This window comes from Tamandua tetradactyla, chromosome 20 (genome assembly GCF_023851605.1).
Source record: "Tamandua tetradactyla isolate mTamTet1 chromosome 20, mTamTet1.pri, whole genome shotgun sequence".
Classification (NCBI taxonomy): Eukaryota; Metazoa; Chordata; class Mammalia; order Pilosa; family Myrmecophagidae; genus Tamandua; species Tamandua tetradactyla.
In genome coordinates this window covers 12470485-12482759 of record NC_135346.1, presented here as the reverse complement: position 1 = coordinate 12482759, position 12275 = coordinate 12470485, and the positions used below count along the sequence as shown (strand labels likewise).

Sequence of the window (12275 nt, the reverse complement as noted above, 5' to 3'; positions counted from 1 at the left end):
AGGAGGGATTAAATAAATAAGAAAAAGAAAGGGCTTAATTTAGGATAGTGGCATGGTCCGGCTGCCCAAATTGTACATAAGACCCCACCCTTGGGAAACAGAGTTGAGCATAACCAGTTATCAGATCCTGCCAGTAAGTCATACAGAAGCACTGGTGGTCTTCACCATGACATCACAGAGCAGAGGCTGCTCCTGAGCAGAAAATTCTGGCCCCTGTCTGTTAATATTTTCCCAAGGTCTTATAAGCAACTCCATTCCAGGACATCAGCCTGGGACATCAGCCTGGAGCAGGGCCTTCCTTAATACTTGCTGCCGGCCAAGATACCACGTAGGGAAGACCCTGAGAATTGTTTGTGCTCCTTAAAAGTTACATGATTAGCAATGTATTTTTTTTTTGACTTAAGTTTTCAAAACAATAAGTTGAGTTGTTTAAGTTTACAGATGTGTGTTGAGACTTAAGTAGACACAACTTTTCCAAGTGTTATGTTCGTATTAGATTGTTCGCCTGTTTTTGTGAATAGGTGACTTAGAAGAGGTGAGACATTTGCAAGTATTTGTATGTCTGAATTATTCTTCAAAAACACAGCATCTTTCTTCTCTTGCAGGAATCCAGAAGCTTTGAAGTCACAAGAAGAGAAGGTAGGGAAAATGTGCTCATACCCATTTCATTCTGTGTTGACATTTTGGAAGCAGTGTTTTGAAACTAAGATGAACTTCAAACTCGTGGAAAGCCTGTTCTTTGAAATTTCTGTCAGCCTTTTCTGGGTGTTGACTATTTGGCATTTGTCGCTAGGGATCATAAGAACTGAAGCCCAGGTTTGCTTGGAAGAACTATGTTTTCTACTTTCAAGTATCAGAGGTGGAGTTTGGGGGAACTTACTCACGATCATGTTTACAGTCTCTTGAAAAGAAGCCTCATTTTTAAGTGAAATTTGAAGTAATTATTTAGTTTCACTCAGCACAAACAACATTAACAATAAAAAGTAGTTTATATTTTGAGGTATTTCAATATCAGGGAAGAAATGCACTGTAAAAAATATTTCTGATTAGATTTTTACAGCTTCAGCTAACTTGAAATAGAAGCAACCAATTAATTTTCCCTTTGAAAACAATTCCATTATGTTCTGTTTTTCTCTGCCAACACTTCTCTAGTATATATTTTTTCTGGTCTCTGAGGGGAATATATATGGGTGGTAATTTTTCAAATCTCTAGTTGGTAATTGAGGTTTCCCTTATTCACCTTCAGCAGTATCTAGTCTCTAACAGCAGTACGTCTTTTGGCTGATTTATGGAATCATCACCAACCATCCCTTTACTGAAGGGATTGGAGGATAAAGTCAGAAACCAAAGTGAATCTTGGTCTAGACTGGCCTTTGGTTTTAGCCTCCACCAAGACATTCTCTGTGGTGTTGTCTGCCACAGAAAAAAGCAAGAAACTTCTACATTGACTCTTAAATATAACATACTCTTGCCTCTTGGTTAGTTGTGATTTTATGTGCCACAATGGCAGACTAGGATGACCATGTCACCAGAGTGTGTTTCTAGAGCTTGGAGACCCAAACTTTCCATATTGTACTGGTGGATGTGCAAAATACTGGATTTTGTCGCTGTCCATGGTTCTGGAGTCCTTTACTGAAAAGCTCTGAGAGCTTCTGCTCCAGGATGAACCTTTAACTTCCATTCCTATTTTCCATTGTCTTTGGTTTTGGACTCTGAAGTGCACCCCTAGGACAAATGGCATTGATATCAAAACCAAATTAAAACATATGAAGATGGGCAGAGAAGATAAGGTAAGGTTTTTATTGAAAGTCATATCCACAATGGGCACATTGACCATGTAGAGTAGAGGGAAGTAGTTACAAGGAGAGGATAAGTCACCATGAACCTTGGTTTGAATAATATTCTCTTTATGTCAGTACCCCTGAATGTAAAAGTTTGGAATTAATTTGCATTATGGCATCGCATACAAACTTAACCTTTATGGGCTCTTACTTTCATGGGTTGGAAATATCTCTAAATAATAAGGTTAGGGGTATAAAAGATCCATGTATATTTTTACTCAAAGGTGTATAAAAGCCTGATTGAGTTTAGGGCTCCAAATCTCCAGAGGATGGAGAGTGCCTGAAAGATGAGCACAGCCATGACCAGGTGGTGTCCTGTCCATCCATTCCATCCTCCTCTCCGGAGCATCGGCTCTCATGGCTGACTGACTGGGAGTAGGCTTTGGGACTGGCATAAAAAACTTTCCCTGACATCACATAAACTTTTCCTTCCTTTCGTGAATAGGCTGATAATCTCTCTTGCTTATTCCTGTCAAAGTTGAGTGTTCAGATTCCTGAAATATTCCAGCCTCTTAATGTGAGTGGTTCTAACCTGGCAGGGAGGCAGGGAAGGGTTGGGCACTGCAGGTGGTCTCCAGGTGTTTTGGGGTTCATGAGATCATTAACTTGGTTTGTGGGGTTATTAATATTCTCCACAGCAGTGCATGAGAACACAGATAATAGAGGCACTATGAATATTTCAGTAAATTATTATTCCTATAAGCAGAAATATGACATTATTGTCCAGCAACAAACATTTCACGTTGGTTTCCTTAGCTACGACCTCACCTGGAATTGGAAGAGATGCAAAATATAAACCTCTGAATTTTTCTGCCCAGTTTACCAGCCCCAGGATCTTTGAGCAAAGCCTTTGGGTCTGGAGAGGTAGTCTCATAACCAGTGAATCTCAGATGTCTTCTTGCTGTTGTCTTGTTTTAGTAGCACATCTAATTCGGGAATATCAGTGCCACGTTTCCATTGCTTTTGGACATACTTAACTGATTCTGTGAGGTAGGAGTGGCTAACATTATAGGTAGAAATAGAGTCCAAGCTGTTGGGGAGTGTTAGGGTGACTGGCCATCCCGGGGGCCTGAGACCTCTCTCTGCCTCACCTCTCCATTCTCTGCTTACAACCCTGAGTGCAGTGGGGTAATGCTTCCCAGGTGTCCTCCTGCTTTCTGGCCTCTGGCCTTTCTTACACTGTCCCCCCCAAGCCCCATGCCCTTTGTCCCTCATCTTTGCCAAGCCCCAATTCTTCCTTACCCCTTCCAATTCTCTTCCCTGAAGGGTTTAGCTTATTGTATCTTACCTGAGCAATATGGTTTCTTATCAGGTTTTCCATTTCCTGAAAGCAGAGACCCTGCCCTCATTTACCCCCAGCCCCACACAGGCGTTTCTCAGTAATTGTCTCTTGAATTTAGTGAAAGTTGCGAATTCAGTGTGTGTGTTTTCTTCTTCCTCTGATCCTGCCCCAGTGATATACAGGTAGGACACCAAGCCCTCTGGCTCTGGAAAGGCCCCTTTTAGGGAGGGCTCCGTGGGCCTTTCCTGCCACTGGGTCCTGCTGAGTGATACATGGTGACGGAGCTCTGTGTTCACATGGGCTTGGCAAGTGCCAGGTCAATAAACTTGAGCTAGTTTTTGTTCTTATTCTTGTTGTTATTTCAGAACCTATCGGGGCTTCTAATATGCTAAATGTGATTCTCATCAATATGCCAAATGTGGGGGTTGTAAGATGCGGCATTTCCCAATTTCTCATTTTTGTTGTTTTCAGGCACTTCTGGGCTGGCCTTCAATGCGGCGCCCTTTGTAAGCCCTGCTCTAGAGGACCCAGGAAGGGGGGGAGCTTCCTCAGTGTGCCCAGGGCAAGGCCACCCGGAGGCACCCTGTCTTCCAAGGGCTATGCATGTGGAGCACGGGGAGAGTAGTGGTAATGGTCATACCTTCTTGGGCTCTGCTGCCCTTTAGTAACCCGGGATGAGAGCAGAAAGGTAGAACCCTGCACCTTTGACACGAGAGGCTCCTTCTTTCCTTGTTAACTTTTAGTAGGAACAAGGTGTCCCTCTGGGATGACACCCCTCTCTGTTGCACTGAACTGCCCTATGATGGGTGACGGTGCTTAAATAGCTCCATCTTGCTCCGTAGCACCCAAGGGCTTCTGCGTGTGTCTGTTGGCTGAGCCCAGAGACCTGAGTAGAGCCCGTGGAGGAAAACTCCTAAGGGGGCTTGCTTTCTTTTGTGGTAAGGACTCTCAGGAGAACCGAGAGTGGCAGACTAGTATGGTGTCTTAATGGAAGGGACACATCCCTTTCCCAGGTGGATGAAGACTTTCTCCCTTTGATCTGTCCTGTGCGGCTCTCACACCCCGGGCCCGCCTGTGTTGGCTGTGTGGGGAAGAAGAGACGGCTGCGTCTTTACCAGCTTACTAATGCTTGTACGCCTCCCCCCAGACACCTCACATTTAATTCCAACCTTTGCTGAAGCTTCAGCAAAAGATGCAAACCTCACCTCTCCAAGACACTTCAGTGTCCACTCCAAGGGCTGGTGCTGATTGTAAATGCCAGAATTCATCTGCTCAAACTAGTACTTTTCTCTAACTGATCCCATCACGCTGAATTACAGCCGTGAGAGAATACTTGAGTGAACCGAGCAAGTGGCTGGGATAATTCAGCCCTTGTCAGTCATCTCCTAGGAGCATGGGGTGATCTGTAAGCTATTCCAGATGTCTGTGATTGTGCTGTGATTAGGGGCTGTGAGTCTGGGGTGGGCACCGATGTCACGGTGCATTATCGGCTCTCACGAAGCTGGCCCAGTCCCACGTTCCGCACCAGACGAGCCTGGCATGACTTTGGGCAGGAGCTGCGAGGGAAACGGGGAGCGGGCGGGATGCTGCTGTGGTCGGGGAAAAGGAAGCAGGAGAGCGCAGCCACATGCTCTGGGCTCCTTAGCGATGCCCATCTCCCAAGTAAACATGACTTCCCAGTCCTGGGTGTGCAGCTGGAGCCTCACTTCCTGAAAGCCCTTGGAATTAGTTCCTAATTGGCAGCTGCCTCTAATAGCCTCTTTATAGCACTCTACATCTGGGTGAACTGCAGCTACCAAGAACTGCATTCTGTTTACCATTCATTTCGATTTTGTTTAGCAGATGTTTTCTGGGTCTCACGGTTGCCTGCATAATAATCTCCCTTGGTATAATGTGAAGTGGCTGACTCTCTTTGATGAAACAGATCAATAAACTCCTGGGCTCTTTAGAGGTAACTTCTTTAAGGGCTACAGATGTAGGAAATTTAAAAGGGAGGCATCCAGACTTGACAGTGCTAGGGCAATGGGTCCTTATGAGTTCAAGGCTGCCATTTGGCGTGGGTTGGTTAAGTTCACGTGTCTGCTTGGGTAGGTGATAGTGTCCAGGTGTTTGGTCAAGCAAGCATTGGCCCGATTATTACTGTGTGTGTATTTCAGGGATTTAAATCAGTCAATTGATCGCATCTGTGGCTGATTACATCTGCAGTAGCAAAGCCTTTAGCTGTGAGAGAAGTCTCATCCAATCAGTTGAAGGCTTTAAAAGGAGAACTGATCATTTTAGCAGAGAGAATTTCTCAACTTCAGCTAGCCAGCTTCTCCTGGGGAATTCATCAAAACCTTCATTCAAGTTCTTAATCTATAACCTGCCCTACAGAATTCGGACAGTCACACGAGCCAACTGCTATAATAAATCTCGTTGTATTTGTATGTATACATATCCTCTTGGTTTTGTTTCTCTGGAAAATCCTGAGTAAAACACGGAGACAGTGATGGCATTTCCCTCCCCTTCCCTGCCTTCACTTTTGCACAGTGGCGCATTGCTTGTTCAGTAGCTGCTGGGCTCCCCAAAGTCAGAAGTGACATCTGTCTCCTTCCACTCCTGACCCCATATAAACTGGCTCTTTCTGGGGAGAGCTTCCTTTTTTCAGCTGCTGAGAAAGTAAATTGTACCTGGTTAACCCACATGGGATGAGACATACGCTACAGCAGGCTGGCTACTGTTCCATTTGAGTATAATGGTTTGGTAGCCACGTTTAATTGTGACCAATCAGCAAGGAGTAGAATGCCATCTCCATGTGACTTTGGGTAAGTTACTGCACCTTTCTGAACAAAAATGGAAAAGGTGAAAGAAGAGATTGTGTTAGTCAGACTCTTTGTTGTTGAAACCCAGAATGTACTGGCTTAAATTTGGACGACTCATGAAACTGAAGATTTCAATGCCAGGGTAGATCTGGATTGAGGCTCAGCTCAAATAGGGGTTCTTTCTTGCTCTCCCTTTTCTTTCTTCTCTTGACAAATCAGCTTCATCCAGGCAGCCCTGCCGGAAGCTACAGGCAGCTCCAGCTCTCAGAGTCCTTGCTGCTCCCCAACCCAAAGAAGGATGAACACCTTTTCCTGAAGAATGATACCAGAAAATTCTAGCAAGGACTCTGATTGGCTGGACTTGCGCCATGGCTCCATCTGTGAACCAATCACTGCAGCTGGAGGGCATGGAATACTGTGATTGGTCGGGCCTGATTCAAATGTTCTCACCTTGGAATCTGCAAATCCACCCTCACCCAAACCATGCAGAGCAGAGACAGATGGTTTCCCCGAAGGATGGATGCCAGGCAGACACAATTACTACCCCTCACACCACCCCATGGGGATGTTGGGGGTATTGATTGTATGTGTAGAGCATTTGGCACAGTATGTGGTATAATAGTGTTCAGTGAAGGATGGTCATTTCCCATGTATCTGTTCTTATGCTGCGTCAATAGATCTGGCTGTAGGTAAAGGATGAAGAGTGTCCCAGGTCACCAGGTCCACTCCTCTGTCTCCAGTCAGACCTACCTGTGATCGTTGCCTTGTTGATTTTTCCCTTGACCAATGATTTTAAACATAGTCCGTTCCTATCCTTCCCTTCTGACAGAGCATATAACTTTTTGTTCCAATGCTCTCATTTCACAATCAGAAGAACCCAACAGCCCTCTCCTGGGTGGTGTCTGTCAGAGCTTAAGGATGAACACACATAAAACTTCTTCCCCCAGGGCAGGGGCTTTATGAGCACTGGGATCAGAAATTGTCCTTAAGCATCATAGCTACTGACCCTTCATGTTGTCTTTCAATTAGTGTATCATGATAAATCTCCACGACAGTGAGTGCAGATATGGGCTTTTCCAGAGGACAAAGCATCTCGAGCTAGAAATAACCCCAAGCTTCTGTCTCACAAACTACCCACAGCTTCTAAGCACTTGGACCGACACACAAACTAAGGCAGCCCGCAGGATCCTGGTTCTCTCTTCTGCCCCGGCACAGGATCTTCCTTGCTCAAAAGTTTCCCAGGCTCTGGTAATTGGCTGTCCCTTTCTCTCCCCGGGCTGATTTAAGTTCTCTCCAGTGTTTCGGAAGAAGCAGGACTGTGTAGTGTATACAGCTCAGGGCAGACGTGGTAGCCACAGGTGCCATGTGGGTTGAATGTATGTGATTCCACCGCACCCATCACTCACCTGGTGGTTGTCACCTGTATTCTAGGGCAGCCCTGATACTGCTGTGCAGGTGTCACTTATGGGAGAGCAAGGGTCTAGCCTCTCCCTTCTAGGGTCCCCTGTGCCTTACACACAGCAAGCACAGAATACAGCATTAGATGTCCTAATCTAATTGGCATCTAATCGCCATGGCTCAGGGCTTTCCCAGCTCTGTGTCCTGCCTCCATTTCTCATAAAATAAAATCTCAGGGACGGGGTCTTCTAGGTTGTTTGGCTGGGGATCCCACTCTTGTCCTACAGGCTTTTCTTACCTTCCTCCCGGTGCTAGTGGAAGCCTCACTGCCCTCGAGGACCGTCCTCAGAGTGCTGTTCTGCTCTTTCCGACCAGTGAGGGCCCCTTTGCTGAAGAGTACTGCAAAGGCACAAGCCAGCTCAGTCTCTGAGGGTGGGCTGGGAACACTCACTGTCGGGCCTTGGTGAGGGCAGGACAGTCACCACCTGTGTGACCATTTGTGCTGGTGAAGGAGTGTCCTTGGGGCTTGCCATTGGCACAGTTTTGGCATAGGTCCCTCTCTGGAATTTGTAAGGAAAGAGCTGTGTTCTCCATAGAGCATGAACCACTGCAAATCATAAGGACAAAAAGGTGAGCCCTTCACAGGACTGTGGCACCCTGTAGCACCCTTAACCTGCCCCATGAAGTGATGGGAAGGAGGTGATGACACCTGCCCTAGACCCGCGCAGGTTCCGTCTCTGCCCAGGAAGCTCCCTCTCTTCCCCCGGGTCCCAGCAGAAGTCAAGGCCACCATTTGTCCTCGTCACTCCTTGCCTGGCCCCCAAGCCAGGAAGAAGTTACTCTACTTTTCAGGAATCCTGAAAATTTTCTTCTCCACATAAACACTGGCGTCCTTTTCAGACCTCATTAAGCCATTTGCCTGGGCAACACTAAAGGGCCGCTGGCAGAGCCTCTGGGGTTAATTACCTGTGACTTAGAAGCCATTTGTTTCTGTCTGTGTTGTCTCATTGCTGCTCGGCAATCTTTCTTTATTAGGAAATGAGGTTCAGAATCCAACTGACCATTATGTTCTAATTCATTTCTTGTCATCAGAATTAGTTCATCTTTCAAAAACTCTTTAAAAAGCCACCACAACTGCCTTCTCATTATTTCCAGATCACATTTTCTCGTAACAAACCTTTCATCTGTCTGCTTCTGCAGAAGCAGAGCCGAAACTGGGAACGGTCTGCAAGCTGAGAGAATCTTCTAAATCAGGGCGCCCCGGGGAAGCCCGCGCTCCCTTGCCTGGTGCCCTTTCCTCCCGAGGCTGTGGCCAGGGCGTCGTGTTGGCCCCCTGGTGTGCACGTTGGCCCCCTGGTGTGCGCCTCGGCCTTGGAGAAGGAGCCACGAGCTCCTGGAGAGCGCTTGTGGGTCAGGGGCACCGGATCGGGAGACCGTCACCCATAGCTCTGCAGACTCCTCTTCCTGGTCAGAGCTGCTGCTGGTTCCTGGAAATGCCTCAGGCTGATGACCTCAGCCCGAGGGAAGATTGGCTGGCCTTGAGCCCTTCAAGGAGTTGGGGAGCAGGTGCCATGGGAATGCATCGGTCCGGACTGGCCGCTGGCTCTGTAGGGTGTCGACATTGTCCCTCAGCCTGTGGGCTGGCATCTGAGCATGGCCGGAATGGTGGGGTGGTGCCCAGCGCAGGTGCACCTGTATACCTGGGACAGTGGGCACCCACCTGCCCATCTCTGGAGGCCACTGTGGGGAGTCCCTGCCTCTCAGCTGCCTGCTCACCCTTGCCGTGCCTCAAAAGCCACTCCTGTGTACCCCGTTTGACCGTAACTACTCCGAATGAAGAAATAGTTCCTGTGGAATAGGTGAGCAGCACCCTTAGCTTTCCTTTAGGGCTGTGTGTGGGTGCTAACGGAGGTGTCCCTGAGCTAAGTGGGGTGCGCTGGGGTACCAGGGTGAGGATTAAAGGACATGGCTTTCTAGGGTACATGGTGGCTTCAGGCCGGCACAGGCAGTGTTGGCTCACACGTCCCCCATGCGGGCAGTCATGAGGCCGGGGGAGTCCCATGCACTGCTGCGCTAAGTCCGAGTCCCAGGCTGGGTCCTGCCACCAGGACAGCATGAACTGAGAGCGGGATGCAGGTGGGTTCTCTTGAGACAACTGGGGCTCTGCTGGAATGGGGGATATGGATGTTGGAAGGAAGAAAATCCACTGTACATATTACTGCTTCTTTTACATCTGGGTGTCTGTGATACCCATTTCCCCAAAGGGATTTGGGGTGCCTCAAAGGCAAGCTAGGATTTGGCTAAAATTCCTCTAGCATTTTGGGGGAAAGGGTATTCTCTTCCCGTTTTCAAAGAAGAAATCCGAGGTCAGATCTCCTTGTTTACCCAAGGTCACAGGGGTATATAATGGAGCGTGAATTTGAACTCACATCCCTGATAACCTATGCAGGGCACTTTTCATCCCAGCTGCCTCCAGGGATTGGGTCTCCTGCTCTTTCACCACTGTCCCCGGGGGTAGGTGCAGGAGGGACCCATGAGATGCATGAGCATCCTCGGTGCCACGTGCCAATGTTCATTTTGGACATCAGATATATTCTCCTTCCCTCAGCCCTAGTGAATGAGCAAAATCTTCCCCCAGAAGTAACTTCAGTATTTACCTTGGTGACATTTATCAGAAATGAGTGTTTCCCATTTTGCAGAAGGGACAGCCTACGTTCTTGGGAAGGATGTAGTGGGTCCTGAGCAGGCTGGCTGCTTTCAAACAGGCATGGTGTGGCCCTGGCCTGATATGTGACCGGAGAGGCTGTGCAGGCTTCCTGTGTGTCCACGCTTTCTAGACAGTTTAGGGGCAAAAGACTTGCTTCACTCCTTTAATATAAATTCCTTATATTGGTAAAGTCCTTTATGGAAACACTTTCACATTCAGTATCTTACTTAATTCTCATAAACACCCTCTGAGGTAGGCATTGCAAGCTTTAGTTTGCAAACAAAAGAGGGTGGGGAGGGGGGAACACTTGGAACTCTATAGGAAATTGATTAAAGAATTAAAATGGACTTAATTGAGGTCATTCAGGAAAACATTCTCTGTGGAAATTCAACAACATTTGTATAATTCTGTTCATATTCAAAGTATGGACTCAAATCATTCTGCAGTTGAATTTCCCTCGAGGTTAGAGGTCACTCCCGCTGCCCTCCAGGGCCCCAGACACTGGCCCGCTGCAGAAGAAATGGGACTCAAAAAAAAATCACAGGTTTGATAAATGCGTTGTGGGAGTAAAAATACATTTCAGTCTGTTTGTTTTACTAATTTTAGTGGTTATTTGCTCTCTCTTTTTTTTTTAATGCGGGAAGAAGTATTCACGTCCAGCTGTTTGGCTGATTCATTTGAATTTTTATCGTATGTGAGAGTCACTGCAGACTTGGACACAAAAGGGGAGTGCCGTGGCTAAAAGGGGATTTTTTTTTTCTTTTATCTGATATGGTCAGATCTAATCTCATGCTTAGAAACTTCAGCTGAATATAAAATGAGTTGAGGTTTTTTATGTTTTTTTTTTAAGAGAGCAGAGCTGTAAAGCGGTGCTAACATGTCATTCCCCACCCCCCAAACAGAATTTAAAATAATAACAACTTCTGCTTGAATAATGTTACCAGACTGTTTTTCCTCTCAAAGAGCTTTCTCATTTGTCATCTCATTTAATACCTTCAGGAAAACCTGTGAGTAAGGCATAGTGAAAATACTAGCCTCTGCACTTGTCAGATGTGGAAACCAAGGTTCAGAGATGGCAAGGGACTTACCCCAGGTCACACAGCTAGTTGAGGCAGAGCTGGAGAATATGACTGTGAGCTTTCTACTCTTTCCACCAGGCTTCCTCTCTAAAAATTAGTTTATAGCAGAAGTTTTCATATTAACACCCAGTGGAATAACAGAGTTTTTAATCCTATTTTGGTTCTTTTAAAAATAAATTATTGTAAAGACAACTTTTCTCATCTGTCAATGTAATGATCCCATGCCCTGGGAATTCAGTATATTCTAAATGTGAGTGAGGGAAATGCTAGAAGCTAATCATTTTCACACTACCTGTCTGTGGTGAGGTTTAATTATCACTTGACATGTTTCATGGTTTAAAACGATGAAAGTTTAAAATAGAGCCAGAAAAACCCATTCATTACTGGGTGTCAGAAGCTCCATGAGAGGAATCCCAGACACAGATGCTTCCCAGGCCAGAGATTCTGCAGCATTTTCTGATGGCTGCAGATGTCCCTGAAACTGAAATCCAAACCGTGGACTCCATTCAGACCCTGCCTTAATCATCCAAAGGGAGCTTGGGTGAACCCAGCAGCATGGTGTATGATTCTTGCATCCTTTTCCAGATGCTAACCTCCTGACTCTCTCCCCAGTCCAAACGTCTCGCTGTTCTGCTGCAGAATTTCTAATGAACAAAATAATTCATTGTGAAGTGTGCTTTGAATGGGTGAATGAAAGCTATTTAAACTATAAGGAATGACAAATATTTCCATATGTCTTCCAACAAATTGCATGCCTTTCAAAGATGAGAAGGTGGATAAGTAGGTTTTTTTCTAGATTTTTATTTAATAATAATAATAATAATAATAATAATAATAATAATAAGCTCAGCACTGTCTGTTGAGGAAATAAATCATTGTTTTTCCCCATGAGATTTCTGGAAGTGGAGCTGTCTAGAGCTGACTCATCTGTCCAAATTTCAAATTTTGGTTTGAAGAGTCCTGGGAGACGGGGCAGATGAAGCCATCTCAGAAATGCAAATGCCGTTTGACATTGATGAGCTCAGTGTTTACCCACCGCTGACAGCGGGACCCAGCAGGACACACGCATCACGGGTCCGGGGCGTGTGGAATGTGGTAGCAATGTACGGTCGAGCCCCATTTAGATCATCTGAGAAAGAGAGAGGCAGGATGGGCCCGGCGCTCTGC

The 12275-nt window shown here is 46.3% G+C and overlaps 1 protein-coding gene across 1 annotated transcript in view; it reads left to right on the top strand.

Annotated features, from left to right (window-relative positions):
• The window catches only part of FSTL4 (follistatin like 4), a 397058-nt gene that overhangs the window by 39040 nt on the left and 345743 nt on the right, over positions 1–12275 (top strand). The window contains exon 3 of the mRNA XM_077138433.1: positions 606–639. Coding sequence (XP_076994548.1) covers positions 606–639 — 34 coding nt within the window. The remainder of the gene's footprint in view (positions 1–605; positions 640–12275) is intronic.